We start from the raw sequence: 17,352 nt of genomic DNA, 5'->3' as shown, positions 1-17,352 counted from the left end.
CCTGGAAAAAAGCATTACAAGTGTTGTAATAATCTTACCTAGATTCATGTATGTTGGTTAGTTTCATGTAACCTTTGTATTTATTTAATAAGTGAGTGTTTCATTCGTCATCATTCTATCTGCACAAATCTAACGTGTTCTACAAAATCTGGTCATATTGTTAATTGCAAAACTTGTTTTTTCAGGGTCTTTTAAATCAGAGCATCAAATTGCTGCAGAGGACATTGTTTGATATTGAGGTACGTGAATAAATTGTCTTTGATATTTATCATTTAACCATGCGCTAGGGATATTCTGTCTAGGAGTAAATTTGCTGGACTAGAACATAAGCATTGGGTCAGACTGAATAGTAAAATATCTTATAATATAAACTTTCAAAGATGTTCTCAGAAGTGCTGAAAAAGAATATGAGCGTATTACAGTGTTTTACATAGAAGTGTTGGCTGCAGGATTTGACCTCATTCGGTAGGAGGATTTTAGTGTCGTAGTGGGCGGTACCTGACTTGTTGTGGAATGCATTTAATGGCACTTCGTGTACAACCCTTTAAATACAGCATTAAAAATATAATAATTTAATTGTTATTAATAAAATTTAATAATGTAAAATTCTGCCACATCTGGAATCCTTCCACCCCAAATCTGCAACAATATGCTCAACCATAGAGTATAGCTGCATCTACACTGTTCCCATTAAATATACCCAACACCAGGTTTCTCAAATTCGGTCCTCAAGGAACCCTAACGGTGCACGAACAGTATAATCAAACGGTATGCAGTTAAAATGCCGGCTGTCGAGATCCCGGCGTTCAGGAGACCAGCGCTGGAATCCCAACAGCCGGTGACATACTGACAGACAAAATGCCGCCCGGTATACCCACTCGGTTGGTGGTTCCATGCCACCAACTGAGTGGGAATAGAACCTGTGGTGAGCAAAGTGAGCCACCAGGCCCGAAGCATAGCGAGGGGACTCATTGCTGAGATTCGTATAACTGACTAATTAAATTACCTGTGCTTCAGCCCAAACATGTTCTGTTAGGGTGCCTTGAGGACTGTGTTTGGGAACCTCTATCTTACACACATTGATGTCTGACATTGAAGCTACATTTGCCATAATTATAGACAACAGCTCAGTCATAGGGGATTGAAGTTTTTATTATAAATCAATAATTATCATTTAACAACAGAAGCTGCAGAAACATCTCCATATTAATAATTTTGCATTTTATATTAATCTAGACCTTTTACAGTTATAATTGAAGTGTATTTTTCATTCCAGGGAAAGGTATTGGATGTAATCTCATCTATTGATGCAGCTCAAATGCTAATCAATAACAATGCTTCCTCAGTCATGAAGCAGGTAAGAGCCTCTTTAATGAGACTGCTGGGTATTAATTTAAAATGAAGGGGGAAATGTATCAAAACTTCTGCAGAGAGGACCATAGAAATCAATCCACTTCCAGCTAGTCTACAGTATAAAGTACATTCTACAACATAATAGGTAGAAGCAAGGCCATATTAATACAATGGGGCTGATGGGATTACAGTTCCAGGCATCCATATTAAATGTAGGACCACCAACATGACAGCAGGATGATGTCCAGCTGGACACAAGTTCCGCCATAAATCATAAATATAAAAATTGTATTTCTGTTGTACTAACAAAATGATGCACTTTTTCTACTTTTACATATTTAGGGAGACATTGGGCTCAATTCAGTTACCAACGAAGGGTGTAAAGAGGTGTTTCAGTGGTGTGTAAACGCCGGCAACAGCACTGCAATTTGCACCCCCCCCTTGCGTCCCGATCTCACTCCGGATTAATGGAATTTTGCATGCAGCCCTAAGGGGCTGCAAACAAACATCTGCAAGGCCAGCAGTGCTGTAAATTTGGCATACAGCCGCACGTACTCATACACACACAAAAAAGTGAAGGGTAATTGGATTGACCCCATTATGTCTGATGGTGTATAAATGTACACACCCACACAGCAGTGGCAACACCCACACAGTACTAGCCACACCCACACAGCTCTAGTCACAACCACACAGCTCTAGTCACAACCACAGAGCACTTGCTATACCCACACAGCACTGAACACACCCACACAGCACTGATCACACCCACACAGCACTAGTCACTCCCCCCCGCGGCACTAGTCACACCCACACAGCACTGGCTACACCCACACCCACACTCATACAGCACTGGTCACACCCACACAGCTCTAGTCACAGCTTCTCCACTTTTCACAATAGTCCCCTGAGCATTTTCTGCACAAGACCCATGCGGCCCATAATCCAGCCTTGGGTAGCAGATGATTGGTTTCTATGGGCAATCTCCTTTTTTGTCCTTGTCTCTATTCTTAATTTACTTCCTTACCACACATATTTATATCAGATAATTTCTTGAATCAATCGGCCAACTTCTAATTTGCCGGTCAACCCCAATATCCCCCGCAGCTTTGCGTCCTTCTGCAAATGCGCAGACGGACTCCCGGGTCATAAACATGAAGGTCCAGGGACTGGCGCTGATTGCAGAGGGCAGCTCTTATCGGGAGAGCTGTCCTTTGCGGTACTAATCACTTACTGTATGTTAGCACGGATGCGATGAGTGGTGGGATGTACCGTGCAAGGTTTGTACATCCCGCAAATAGAAAGAAAATCCTATACTCTTGCTATGCTTTTTCCTATTTACCTATATATATATATATATATATATATATATATATATATTTGGGGGGGAAAAAGAGTTTGAGGTTAGGTTTGCTTTCTTTAACTTACTGTTTTGGTTTCTGTTTTTCCTGATATTTAAGTAATGAATTCTTGTTAGTCTCTTCCTTTACTAAATCACCATTCTTACTTTATTCATCCACATCAGACTATTCATTTCTAAAACTGTTTAAGTAGTTCTGTTTTGTTTTTATTTATATTTAAAATATTTGTAACCATTTCCTGCCATGGTCACATCGCTTGCAACCATACCAGGCTGTGCGTTATCAGACCTGACTTCAAACAATGTGACCAGTCTAAAACGCAGAGTGGACGGCTGCCGGAAGATATTCTTCTAGCAGCCGCCAATCACAGAGGGACCTCCTGGTCCCTTTGCATCCCTGCACCCTCCTCCAGCGTCAGCTGTGCTGCTGATCACTGCTTATCGGTCAGCACAACAGGACCCCTCCACCTGGCGGCTGTACAGAGGAGCAGCCACTAGGGAAGTGTAAATTAACCCCTCCCTCAACCGCCTAGTTTGCACCTGCCAGATGCTCAGATGAGCAGTGCTGGGAGAATCAATGCAGCAATGTTCCGATGTTTGAAAAAAATGATATTCTACAAGTGGTAAAAAATATATATATATTATATAGATATATAGATATTTTTAAATAAAATACTTTTGGAGATGTTTTTAATAGATCATTTTGACCTTATTCAATCATTAAAAAAAAAGACAATTTTTGAGTGGTTTTTGTAAAATAAAATTTCCCAGTTAAATGGTTAAAGTTCCCTTTTGGGCCTATGTACTTTTTCAATGAAAGAATAATATCTCAGTCAGTCAGCTTTCAAGTCACCAAGCATAATAATTGCGCTGAACTTCAGTGACCAATGTAAAAATCTATGGCAAAGTACTGGGTATAAAACTGAGCTACTGAAACTATTGGTTATGTCTATGGAACCATGTAATATGGACTCTAAAAGACAACTACTGTACTTTTCACAAGAGAAGAGACATTTAGAAAGGAGTGGTTCAGTATATTTAACTCAATTCTACCTAACAGACATTATGGGACAAATGTAATAGGGTCAGAGTTTTTAAAAAGTGTGAATTTAGCACAAAACAGGCACATTTTTAGAACTCGCACAATGTAATAGGATGTGGGAACATGCACACTCGCATGTTAGCTGCAATCCTACAACTTGCAATGGCAAAAATCGCATCCAGATGTTTTGCATTGCACACATAAAACTCGGACACTGTAATAGGGTGCATGTTGTAAACTCGCACCTAAAACATTACCAAAAAATTGCAAAAAAAACAAACCAGCTACTGGCTGGCAAATTTGGGTTGACCGCATTTGCATCATCATAAACACGCCTCCTGCTATACAATGCAGAGATTACCACATTGCACAGTGGGGGCATGGCTATGAGGAAACAATTCAGCATGAATAGCATCATCGCCCAGCTCGATTTTGGGAGCTTCCTGCCTGTTCCGGGAGAGTAAGCAAGTACAGTATGTCATAGACATGCCACATTTGCATGTACCCACATATAATTATTCATACAGATTCTCAGACATGCTTTCTGTCTACAAGCATAAGAGGTACTCATTGGTTTACATACAGTAGCCCATTTTATCCAATAGAATATTAAAATCCAAAATGTAGGATTATATGACCTACTGTTAATTCTTTGTATGCAACACCGATGGGTGCTGCTTCTCCTTGTATATTGGCCATTTACTGGTGAGCACCGAGACAGCTGGTTGTTCCCATTACTACTGTAGTTTATTTACCAATGGGCCAAATATACCTTTACTTTAATCCTATGTGTTCCTGCTGCCATGATAAATAGTGGGGTTCAGTATGTGCAAAGTAGCAGCACAGGCTAAGTGACAAAAATATAGTTTGGTATTTCTAGCAAACCACAGGACCTGTAGCGGATCCTGATTTGTTTTATGCAAAGCAAAATAAAATAAAAAAGTTTAGGAACCACTTATTTAACATTGAAATCTTTTGTTTTAGGAATCTAAAAAGTTCATGGACACAGTCATCGGCTACTTTGTTCAGTACATTCAGTGGGTAAAAGACTCTGTAAGTAAATGACATATTTATAATGATTACACATCCACTTTGCATACTATATTGTGAGGGGTTTATGTAGCGTTGGGCCCATTTTGTACTGTAAAACTAGTAGTAATACGCACCTGGGAAGAAAACTATTTTGCACAAATTGCAGACCTGAACTAATCTCAAGATGCATCCAGCTCTGCAAGGGGGGTGGCACTTCTGTTGCCAGCTGTCGGGATCCCGGTACTCAGCATACCGGCACCGGAATTCCGACAGCCGGCATACCGACAACTATTTTCCCTCTTGGGGTGTCCACGATGCCCCTGGAGGGAGAATGCGCATAACGCACCACCGTGCCCACAGCATGGCGAGTGCATCGAGCCCGCAAGGGGCTCTTTTGCGCTCACCCCGCTGCCGGCATACCGGCGGTCGGCATCCCGGCGCCGGTATGCTGGACGCCAGAATTCCGAGCGCTGGCATACCGCTTAAAGTTATGTGTCTGTTTGTGGAGATATATATATATATATATATATACTGTTTATATATCCTATGTAATAATAGGCTAACTGTGCTCCTCGCCTCTATGGGTGGAATTCAAGGGGTTTGCGCACTAGTGGCCACTAGATGGTGCCTGATGAAGCAATTTAGTTTAGCCTCCATACATACATGCACACATATACACTTTGTCTCAGGAAATAGAATTTGGCCCATCAGAGGGGTTTCTAGATACTCAGAACGCCACCTCCCCCCTCCCCTGCATGTGCCACTGTGCTTACACTATGGTTAGCTGTTGTGTGTTGTACTATACTCTGATACAGTGTCGGACTGGGTCATGTAGGGCCCACCTGGGGAATGCAGTGGTAGGGGCCCATGTTTAGGGGTGTGGTCAGTCTGCAGAGGGGGTGTGGCCTGCCACCTCATTGGTTTGACCAATGATTAGAGAGTGCAACGTCTGGGCCCTTTCATAAATATATAGAGTGAATTCAGCTGCTGCATGCATGATAACTGATTACTTATCAGCAATGCACTGTAGAAAATACACTATAATCCAGTATAAGGTAACATATGTATAATGTATAATTCAAGTGCACAGTCTGGAATCTAATCCTTAAAGCAGGAGGTGGGCCGCCAGGCAGTGGGGCCCACCGGTGGTTTCCCCTGTACCCCTGTGGGCCAGTCCAAGCCTGCTCTGATACTTTGCTTTGTGAAATGTTTCTATGCAGACCATCTGTGATTATAAATGAAGTCTATAATAAAAAGACCGTTTTCTGCAGCAGAGTGGAACTAAACTGGATATACTGTACATTGCTCAAAAGAAGTGTGCTTAGAAACAATGCATTTTCCCATATGCACAACTGTACGCATCTCGAAATGCACCAATGTCTGGTCAACGCTGCATCATCCCCTATGAGTCCTACAAAACCATATGCCAATTAAAATTTGCAGGAAAAACCCATATTTGATGCAAGAAGCTAATTTAAATGTGTTGTTTTACAATTTAAATTCTGGTTGTTAAGTACAAAAACTTTTTTCTTCTGAATAAAAATGACAAGTATAAATGTAAATATACAATGGGTGTGTTCTGCAAGCGTGGAAATTCTGTCTCCTATCCCTGATGTATAATGATACTCTGACACACCGGGCTGTAGTCTCAGTGACTCATGAACATACACATTTCCTTCTGATAGAAAACCTGCACCTGCAAACAGTAAAATAATATATCTATTACGTTAGAGGTAAATAAAATAGTATACTAAATATGCAAACTGGAAATTGCACGGTGCAAAGCTTAAACAGGTAAAATGTATATAGTCATTGAAAGAATATGTTTAAAAAAAATCCAATGTGACCACACACACATTTTACACCTTTGCTCATATGCCCCCCCAGGAACCCCCGGAGGGGAATGCAGGTGGACCGTGCTGGAGGGCAGGGTGATGTAGTCATAAAAGTATGTACACCCAGGGAACATAATGCTGCTTTTATGTGTAACCTATCATCTCCCCCCTTTCTATTTAGCCTCTGCATTCCACAGCTCTGGCCTCTCTCCCTCTTTCTATGATCCTATTTATACACAATATAGTAATATAATAAAGTGTAAAATGCTAATGACTTAAGTACAGTACTATTAGCTAGAAGGGTCAGTATGCAATTAGCCATTCTGAAAGGTTAGATCGGGCTCCTGCAGTACTCCCAAGAGGTATGCCTCCTACACGGAATATCTGGAAATGTATTCACATCTAGATGTATTGCATTTGAGTGAACATGCCCTAGCTGGTTACCACCCACTCTTGTTATCCCTATTACCCTTCTCCAGGTGGAGGGGGTACAAGTCAGTGTTGCATACAGTAAATATCTATATGCGGATATATGCATACACAGATGCTAGGCGCATATCTTAAGCTAAAAGAATATAAAAATCTCAGTGAGACATTAAATGTAATTACCTTCATACCAACTGAGTAGGTTACATAAAAAGCAGAGAATTATATATATTTTTTTTATAAAGTAGTTAGCGGACTATTTATCAGGACATAGAGCCCTAATATAGACAACAATAGATAACAGTAAGAATTAACTTACTGTTTCTTTGGACTGACCCGGCAAATTTCTGACGCTTTTGGACGGCAACATTGGGCCATTTGGGTGTTGCTCTTTGTTTTATGCAGTAAATGCCAGCGATAGTTGAAACTTATTGTTGCAATGTGTTGCTAATAATAATAAATAGGCCTCTTAGGCCAAGTACACATTGCAATGCTATCTTGATGATTTGTCATATTGAAGGGACAAATCGTTAAGATCGTCTAAAGCAGGGGTGGCCAGACTTTTTGAGTTGGGGACCTACTTTGAAAGCTGAAAAGCTTAAAAGATTTTGTGTACTACCTAGGTGGGATAATAGCGCGCACCCAAAACAGGGGCATGGCATAACAAAAAAAGGTGCGTGGTATAACAAAAAAGGGGGCGTAGCCTTGCTGCACAGGGTGTAATGACTGTCTCACACAAAATCACGCATTGGCTCCCACAGGTAAAAACCTCAAACACATATGCCCCCACAGTGCCAGGTACACATATGCCCCCACAGTGCCAGATACACATGTGCCCCCACAGTGCCAGATATGCCCCCACAGTGCCAGATACACATATGCCCCCACAGTGCCACATATGCCCCCACAGTGCCAGATACACATATGCCATCACCGTGCCAGATAAACATATACCCCCACAGTGCCAGATATGCCCTCACAGTGCCAGATATGCCCCCACAGTGCCAGATATGCCCCCGCAGTGCCAGATATGCCCCCGCAGTGCCAGATATGCCCCCACAGTGCCACATATGCCCTCACAGTGCCACATATGTCCCCACAGTGCGCCTCTCCTGCCTGCCACCCTGCCCCGGGTCCTCAGTCTGGTCTCCGGCAGTGACAGCAGCGTGTATATCTCAAATCAGGCGCTGGTCCGCGAGCTCTGATTGGCTAACGAACCAGCGCCTGATTTGAGATATACACTCCGCTATCACCATCGGAGACCAGACTGAGGGGCAGGGCGGCAGGTTGCATGTCCGCAGTCGACCACTTGATCGCGATCGACTGTTGGGCCACCCCTGGTCTAAAGTGTACAGAGGATTGCTCGCTCCTGTGGACAACATGCAATTTTGTTAGATTGACCATGCTGCAGTGTGCGGCTGTGCATATTAATGAAGGACGGAACAACATATTGTTCCGCCGTTCATTAAATCATCCAGTGTGTACCGGCAATCTGCAGTGGACCAGGGTGAAGGGAAATCATCCCGTCCATCGGCACAATGGGGGTAAATTTAGCACATCTACGATCATTTAATCTGACATGCGGGGGGACGCCCAGCACAGGGCTTGTCCGCCCTGCATGTCAGACCCTAACCCCCTCACACAGGTGCAAAAGCATCGCACGGCGGTGATGCTTTTGCACCTGTTGAGTAGCTTGTTGCCAGCACAGCTCCTGCATGCTGGCAGGCTGCTACCCGCCGCGTCCCGGGTCACAGCGGCTAGGTGTGACATCATGCAGCCGCTGCGACCCGCCCCCCAAAGGTCCGGACACGCCTGCGTTGTCTGGAACGCGCCCCGCCAATGGTGTTCTAACACCGTTGGCATGCCCCCTCCCGCTTCGCGACCGCCTCTGCCTGTCACTCAGGCAGAGGTGATCGCAGCCCAGAGATGCTGTTAGCACCTTACTGGACTCCCGGGGTGCGCACTCCACTTAGGTATTCAGACTTTATTTATACTTAGTTTGGCGCATACTTGCCTATTCTCCCAGAAGGTGAGGGAGACTCCTAATTTTTAGGGTAGTCCGCCTGCAAGCCCCTAAAGGGTTGGTGGAATTTTCTGCAGCCCGCCCACTTTTTAGTGACATGCGCAGGATGGAGAAATAATTACAGAAACCACAGGTCTGTATGGAGGAGGTGGGGCTAAAATGAGAGGAAGTGCCCACCCCTGAAATGGCCATTTACAGATCCTCTCCAGGGCTTCTCCTGGAGAGGAGCAACTAAAAGTCTGCAAGCATAGCTTGGCGTACGGTCCATCAGTTTCCTGATTCTAGACTGTGTATAAATTGCTGTCATGTGATTCTGTTGCACATTATGACTGTTTCTAATTTCCATGTGTAAAAGCTTTAGAACATACTGGAGGATATCAGTCACGCAAGGATTGTAAAGACTTGTTATTATCTGAAGTGTAATGTTCTCTGTCATTATCCACACCAAGCTTCTATAATCCGTTTCATCTCTTCCTTTTCAGATAGCCTTGGATGTTGCAGGATGCAAACCAATCGCAAATGTTGTAGATACCGCTGTGGATGTGTTTTTATGCAGCTACGTAATAGATTCAGTGGTAAGAAGTGATACGTTTTACTCAATGTTTGCAAGCTGGCATATCAAGGTTACAAGCCTGTCCAGCAAGTGCCAGGGTCCCCTTGGCGATATTACTGGAAGACCGCTAGTAGTTGAAAGTGCTCCAAGCCTTGATCCCGGACATCACTGCATCTGTAGGCCCACCCAGACGTGTTACGTCCCGAATAGACTTATATTATTATCCATTATTTATAAAGCACAAACGTATTGTGTGACGCTGTACAGTGAGGATATCCTGATACAAATTAATTACAAACAATGACAAAAGCATAATTGTCCACCAACAGCCAAGCAGCCATTAGTGACTAGCATTTCTGTGCACCCACAGTGGTATGGCAGTGTTGGAATGATGATAGACGACAGAGGAAGGAAGAGATCTTCAGAATATCTTCACAGACCTTCAATAGAGATCTTTTGGGTCGTCGAGACAATAAGCTTGTATGGGGTCCATCGGTTTCCTGATATACAAATTAAATCTGGGGGCATTTACAAATTCACCTCTTTCCAGATTGTAAGATACTTACTAACTTAATCCAAGTGAAAGTTGTCTTCCTTCAAAGAACTGTGTTCGGATCCCCAAAGACCGTCCCATACTATAGTAATGATTCAGAAGTCACTTGTTAAAGGGGGTAATTCAGATTGCATCGCTGCAGTGGCAGCGATCGCAGTCTGAATTACTATGCACAGTGCGCACGTGCAGCCAGTGAGATGCGAAAGCGTCTCACTAGTGCGACAGGCAGAGGTCACGGGGCGGGAGGGGTCATTGTCCGGACCAACGGGTGGGAGGGCGGGGGGGGGGCGGCCTGCGGCTGCATAATGTCACATGCAGCCGCTGCGACCCGGGACGCAGGGAGCTACTTGTCAGGTACAAAAGCATCGCCACCGTGCGATGCTTTTGTACCTGTGCGGGGGAGGTAGGGCCTGACATGTGGGGCGGACTAGCCCTGTGCTGGGCGTCCCCCCGCATGTCAGAGAAACTGATCGTAGATGTGCTAAATTTAGCACATCTACAATCAGGTCTGAATTACCCCCAAAGATTGATACAGGTTGAGTCTCCCTTATCCAAAATGCTTGGGACCAGAGGTATTTTGGATATGGGATTTTTCCGTATTTTGGAATAATTGCATACCATAATGAGATATCATGGTGATGGGACCTAAATCTAAGCACAGAATGCATTTATGTTACATATACACCTTATACACACAGCCTGAAGGCAATTTTAGCCAATATTTTTTATAACTTTGTGCATTAAACAAAGTGTGTGTACATTCACACAATTCATTTATGTTTCATATACACCTTATACACACAGCTTGAGGGTTATTCAATACAATATTTTTAATAACTTTGTGTATTAAACAAAGTTTGTGTACATTGAGCCATCAAAAAACAAAGGTTTCACTATCTCACTCTCACTCAAAAAAGTCCGTATTTCGGAATATTCCGTATTTCGGAATATTTGGATATGGGATACTCAACCTGTATAGCAAACTGCATAAGTTACCACATGTATATAGCAGTGGTAGGGATGTGGCTGGGGTGAAACATGGGGACATCAGAACTGTATTATATGTGACACTTTGTTTTCTTTTTGTTGTTTTTTCATGTTACACCCGGATTAACAACATCAATATTTTAAATGTTGTAACCTTAGATATCCTTTTCAATCAGAAATTCATCCAATCCTTTTTTAAATGTATTTACAGAGTCAACCTTTACCACTTTTCCTGGCAAGGAATGCCAAATCCTTATTGCCCTAACAGTAAAGAACCCTTTCCTCCGTTGCGTCCGGAATTTTTTTTCTCCAGCCTCAACGAGTGCCCACGTGTCCTAAACAGAGTTCTTTTAATAAATAATTCCTCTGATAACTCTTTGTAATGCCCCTTTACATATTTGAAGACATAAATAATGTCTCCTCTTAGACGCCTCTTGTCCAGTGTATACATATTCAACCTAGTAAGCCTTTCCTTGTAATCCAGTCCCTCTAGCCCTTTAATCAATTTAGTAACTTGCCTTTGAACCCTTTTGAGTTCACGGTATCTTTTTTATACAGTTGTGCCCAAAACTGAACACAATATTCCAGGTGCGGACGTACCAATGCTTTATACAGCGGCAGGATTACATCCTCGTCCCTTGTCTCAATTCCCCGTTTTATGCACACTAGCACCTTACTTGCCATCTTTACTGCGCTTTGACATTGTATGCAGTTATTAAGCTTATTATCAATGAGTACCCCCAAATCTTTTTCCAAAACTGTTACCCCTAAACTTTTCCCATTTAATATGTAGGATGCAAGTTTGTTTTTAGTCCCAAAATGCATAACCTTGCATTTTTCTGTATTGAACCTCATTCTCCATTTGGACGCCCAGATTTCAAGTTTAGATAAGTCATTCTGCAGAGACTCCACATCTATTTCTGAATTAATTACCCTACACAGTTTAGTATCATCTGCAAAGATTGAAACTGTGCTTTCCAGGCCTATTTCTAGGTCATTGATAAATATGTTGAACATTAGTGGCCCGAGTATGGACCCCTGTGGTATTCCGCTGACTACTGATGTCCAGCTTGAAGACTTCCCGTTGACCACTACTCGCTGTACCCTGTTGTCCAACCAGTTACTTATCCATGTACAAACAGTTTTTTCTAAGCCAAGCTCCTTTAATTTGATGATTAGTCTCCTGTGAGGCACTGTATCGAAGGCTTTTGTAAAATCTAAGTAGACCACATTCACTGCTTTTCCTTGGTCAAGATTGTTGCTCACTTCCTCGTAGAAGTTAACTAAGCAAGTTTGACATGATCAGTCCCTCAAAAACCCATACTGGTTCTTGCTTATAATCTTAGTAGTCTGCAGATACTCCTGTATGCTATCCCTTAGATTTCCTTCCAATATTTTCCCCACTACAGATGTCAAACTAACTGGTCTGTAGTTATCCGGATGATTTTTGGATCCCTTTTTAAATAATGGCACTACCTCTGCTATATGCCAATCATTCGGTACCATGCCATATCTAATTGAACTATTGAAAATCAAATATAGGGGTCTTGCTAGTTGTGACCTAAGCTCCATAAGAACCCTCGGATAAAGTCTGTCTGGGCCAGGTGATTTATTAATCTTTATTTTGCATAATCTCTGAGTGGGATTGTATCTGCATACACACAATTTTATTATACCAAATTCGGAACTATATACAGCTCCAAAAAATGATCCCTATTGCATTTAGGTATTCACCATTGTTTGTGGGGGTGCTATCGACTACAGCTAAGGTTAATCAACAGAAGAAAAAGAGAAAAGGACTGTATTTGTCGATGCACAAAAAGAAGGGTGACCTAATTATCACAACCTTCTGAGAAAATTCCTAAAATTTAACTTTTATTGGTGTCAAATTAAAATAGTGTGACAATAACTAACACACAAACTACGAGTATAGACGAAACATAGAGGTTAAAATCAAGACATATACAACATATACCACAGGTGCAATGAAATAATAAATGTGATTAAAGATTAAAATATGTGTCCGCGTGTCTGTTCTTATATCCAATTATGTAATATTGCTCACAATCTTTACTCAGTCTGATAATCGTTGTCAGCAGTTGGTCTTCATATATTCACATAATTTGTCAGTATCTATAATTTCTGGAATATCCCACTCCTATGTTTATGATTATAGCTGACAATATAATTCCAATAGTGTCTGTAATGTCCACACTGTGTATCTTATATTATAGGCATAGCGATCTGTCTTGTTCCCCACTTCCAACAGAGTACTTTAATCACACTTGAATGGGTCCCACTCAGTCTGGACTATTCATGTCCAAATATGCAACCTTGTTAGGGTGGAATATCATTTACTGTATATATATATCATTTATTCAGTACTAGATGCATCTTTCCTGAGCCTTCTAAGGAGCTTTCATTGAAAATGCAGGTTGGATTCTTCTGCCTAAAAACTGACACATTCAATATATTGATTGGTGCTTGTGTGTGGATTATTGTTATGGACAGTGCAAGTAGGCTACAGTATACCAGTATTTCTATGTAATTATATTAAGTGCGCTCTTGATTTTAATGAGACTCTCTGTAATCATGTAGGGTAATTATATCAGAAATCATGCCATTTCTATAGTGAGAATGAATACTTTCCTCACACTTCAATATAAATGTTATAGATGTGCAGCAGTATACTATACTATAGTGCCCCTCTTAAAAATGGCACCTCCTATATTACCAGACTCAATATATCTGGGTTAGATAGGGATAATTATGTCCCTTGTCAATTATAGGTAACCAGCTGGTTATTAATAATAAATTATACAATGATGGCTTATATTACTACCACTAGAGATGTATATGTACTAAATTAGCTGTGCTAATTATTTATCAAAAAGTGCAGGATCTGAGGTATTCCTTATAATATCAATATACCTGCTGCATGAGTTAATATTACAACACTTGATCTATTGGCGTTTATTAAGTTGTATCATAAGTGTTTCCACATGCCTTTTGAATTATAGGTGACCAAACACTTGTAACTTATGAATAGAACATTGCTGGCTTGATTGCTGCCTCTAGAAACATAAATGTGCTATATTGTCTGTGCTGATAATTCTCAAACAGCCCAGATTAAGAGGTATTTCTTATGATGTTTATGTATCTGCTGCACAGATTGAAACTGTAGCGTTTATTCTATTGGCATTGGTTAGATTGTATCATACATGTCTCCTCATGACTAACAGGTGGCCTGAAGAATCAGCTATGAAACATTGTTGCATTTCTGTCTGTGTAAACCACAACACTATCAATTACTGCTTTCTCACTGACATAGATAGACTGACTGTGTCCACTGGATTAACACACTAACTATCATTTAGTCACATTCACACTATTTTCTGTTTGTCCTCTCCCCCTCCTCTTTTCTTTTATAATTTATTAATAGGGGGTCTTAATTCACACCACATCCCTCTGCATCTCCATCACTCCTATTCCTTTCACTTTAGGATATTTCCTACATCACAATATCTTCACCTTCTCTTATGAGGCTTGTAGAATTCAATTATAATACAAAAATCCCCCCTTTTTCTTTCATTCTATTTGGATTTACATATGATTGCACTGCATCACAATTGAGACATTGATCTGGTCTCCTTGGACTGAATATTTATAATTAATAATATTTTTCCCGTGTGCAATAAGGACCATACTTTCCACTATCACCTAGTATCACTAATAGAGTACCTAAAATTATATATCCATATAATATAAATAACATCATTATGGCCCCCATGTACATAATTAACAGTATAAAGTAGGAGGTAATAGTCTCTACTCCTTAAAATCAATGGGATATATGTGACGAATATGTATAATATGATACCCAATTAATTTGATGACTTTATTTGATATATTTATCTGGCATATTGCATTCAGCAAATGACCAATACCATATAATGGATGAAACTCTGTGATAATTTTCAACTCTTCTCATATATACCTACCTGTTACAGGTAATCTTTTAGCATCTTTCTTATCTTTATGAGGTAATGATTATACTTTTGGAAGGACCAGGAACCTGCGACCCATACCCAGTATATATGTAGTAAGAACTCAGAAAATGTGTATATTATACAGAGTACAGGGTAACACTGACGCTGGACATGTATACCAGTAACAGTACCTTAAGCAGGAGCATATATATATCATGTGAGACGAACAACACCCAATGTCTCAAACTGGATTGAACAAGCAGAATTAGGGACATCAAAGGACGGATTGTTCTATTAAAATACAGTATAGACATAGAAACATAGAATTTGTCGGCAGATAAGAACCACTTGGCCCATCTAGTCTGCCCCCTTTTTTTTTTTTTATATTATTTTTTATCTCTAACCTTATTTGATCCTTATTTCTTTGTAAGGATATCCTTATGTCTATCCCATGCATGTTTAAATTGCTCTACTGTCTTAGCCTCTACCACCTCTGATGGGAGGCTATTCCACTTGTCCACTACCCTTTCTCTGAAATAATTTTTCCGCAAATTTCCCCTGAACCTCCCCCCCTCCAGTCTCAGTGCATGTCCTCGTGTACTATTGCTTCTCTTCATTTGGAGAATGTTTCCCTCCTGGACTTTGTTAAAACCCTTGATATATTTGAAAGTTTCTATCATGTCCCCCCTTTCCCTTCTCTGCTCCAAACTATACATATTGAGATTTCTTAGTCTTTCTGGGTATGTTTTGTGATGTAGGCCATGCACCATTTTAGTTGCCCTCCTTTGTACAGTTTCTAATGTATTAATATCCTTTTGAAGATATGGCCTCCAGAACTGAATACAGTATTCTAGATGAGGCCGTACCAATGACCTATACAGTGGCATTATTACTTCTTTCTTTCTGCTGCTGATTCCTCTCCCAATGCAGCCAAGCATCTGACTAGCCTTCCTCATTGCCTTGTTACATTGCTTACCTGCCTTTAAGTCATCTGAAATAGTGACTCCTAGATCCCTTTCCTCCTCAGTAGTTTCCAGTATAGTGCCATTAATACTGTATTTAGCTTTAGGATTTTTGAGACCCAAGTGCATGATTTTGCATTTTTTGGCATTAAACTGTAATTGCCAGACTCTTGACCATTTCTCTAGTCTACCTAGATCCTCAATCATTTGTTTTACCCCACCTGGTGTGTCTACCCTGTTGCATACCTTTGTGTCATCTGCAAAAAGGCATACTTTCCCTTTAATGCCATTTGCAATGTCACCAATAAAGATATTAAAAAGCACTGGTCCAAGTACAGATCCCTGGGGTACTCCACTGGTAACATTTCCCTCCTGTGAATGCACTCCATTTACCACAACTCTCTGTTTTCTATCCTTCAACCAAGATTTTATCCATTCAATAATCCTAATATCCAATCCCAAACTTTCAAGTTTATTTAGCAGTCTGCGATGTGGAACTGTGTCAAAAGCCTTACTAAAGTCTAGATAAGCTATATCCATGGCTCCACCTTTATCCATCACTTTAGTCACACAATCAAAAAAGTCAATAAGATTTGTTTGACATGATCTCCCCCCAGTGAATCCATGCTGTTTGGGATCCAGTAAATTGCCGGATTTGAGATAATCTACAACTCTTTCTTTTAAGAGTGTTTCCATCAATTTCCAGTATATGAATACTTTAACTGAATTACTATTATACAGAGGAAGGGGCACGAATAATTAGTAGTGTCCGGGAACGCGACGCGGCTATCAGCCGTTACCATGGAGACCAAAGTTTCCCGTGATTGGCTGCATGGAGCATGTGACCGCAAATGGGGCACAGCGATTGGCCAGTAATCACACGTGATCCGTTAGATCACACTGATTGGCCAACGGCAACAGCTCAAATATCATGCCAGGAGAGGCACTCTGGTTCAGCCCTGACGAAGCTGTCAGAGTAACGGCGGAACACGCGTGTGGGCAGCGTGTGTCCGCGTGTCAGTCTATGTCCTTGCTCATATATGAATTCAATGTGTAACTAGCTCTGATTATGTGATTAGTTAGATTCCAATAGCATCTACAGCACTGAATTGTAGGCAGACGGATTAATTAATGATAGAGATCTGTATTACCATGAAGTGATAGTTAGTGTGTTAATCCAGTGGACACAGTCAGTCTATCTATGTCAGTGAGAAAGCAGTAATTGATAGTGTTGTGG

At 41.2% G+C, this 17,352-nt stretch overlaps 1 protein-coding gene across 1 annotated transcript in view; it reads left to right on the top strand.

Annotated features, from left to right (window-relative positions):
- The window catches only part of PROM1 (prominin 1), a 359,429-nt gene that overhangs the window by 318,988 nt on the left and 23,089 nt on the right, over nucleotides 1-17,352 (top strand). Inside the window, exons 20-23 of the mRNA XM_063921206.1 lie at nucleotides 186-239; nucleotides 1,277-1,357; nucleotides 4,740-4,808; nucleotides 9,554-9,646. Coding sequence (XP_063777276.1) covers nucleotides 186-239; nucleotides 1,277-1,357; nucleotides 4,740-4,808; nucleotides 9,554-9,646 — 297 coding nt within the window. The remainder of the gene's footprint in view (nucleotides 1-185; nucleotides 240-1,276; nucleotides 1,358-4,739; nucleotides 4,809-9,553; nucleotides 9,647-17,352) is intronic.

Source organism: Pseudophryne corroboree, chromosome 1, assembly GCF_028390025.1.
Source record: "Pseudophryne corroboree isolate aPseCor3 chromosome 1, aPseCor3.hap2, whole genome shotgun sequence".
In the NCBI taxonomy this organism is placed as follows: domain Eukaryota; kingdom Metazoa; phylum Chordata; class Amphibia; order Anura; family Myobatrachidae; genus Pseudophryne; species Pseudophryne corroboree.
This window is presented reverse-complemented; position numbering and strand designations above follow the sequence as displayed.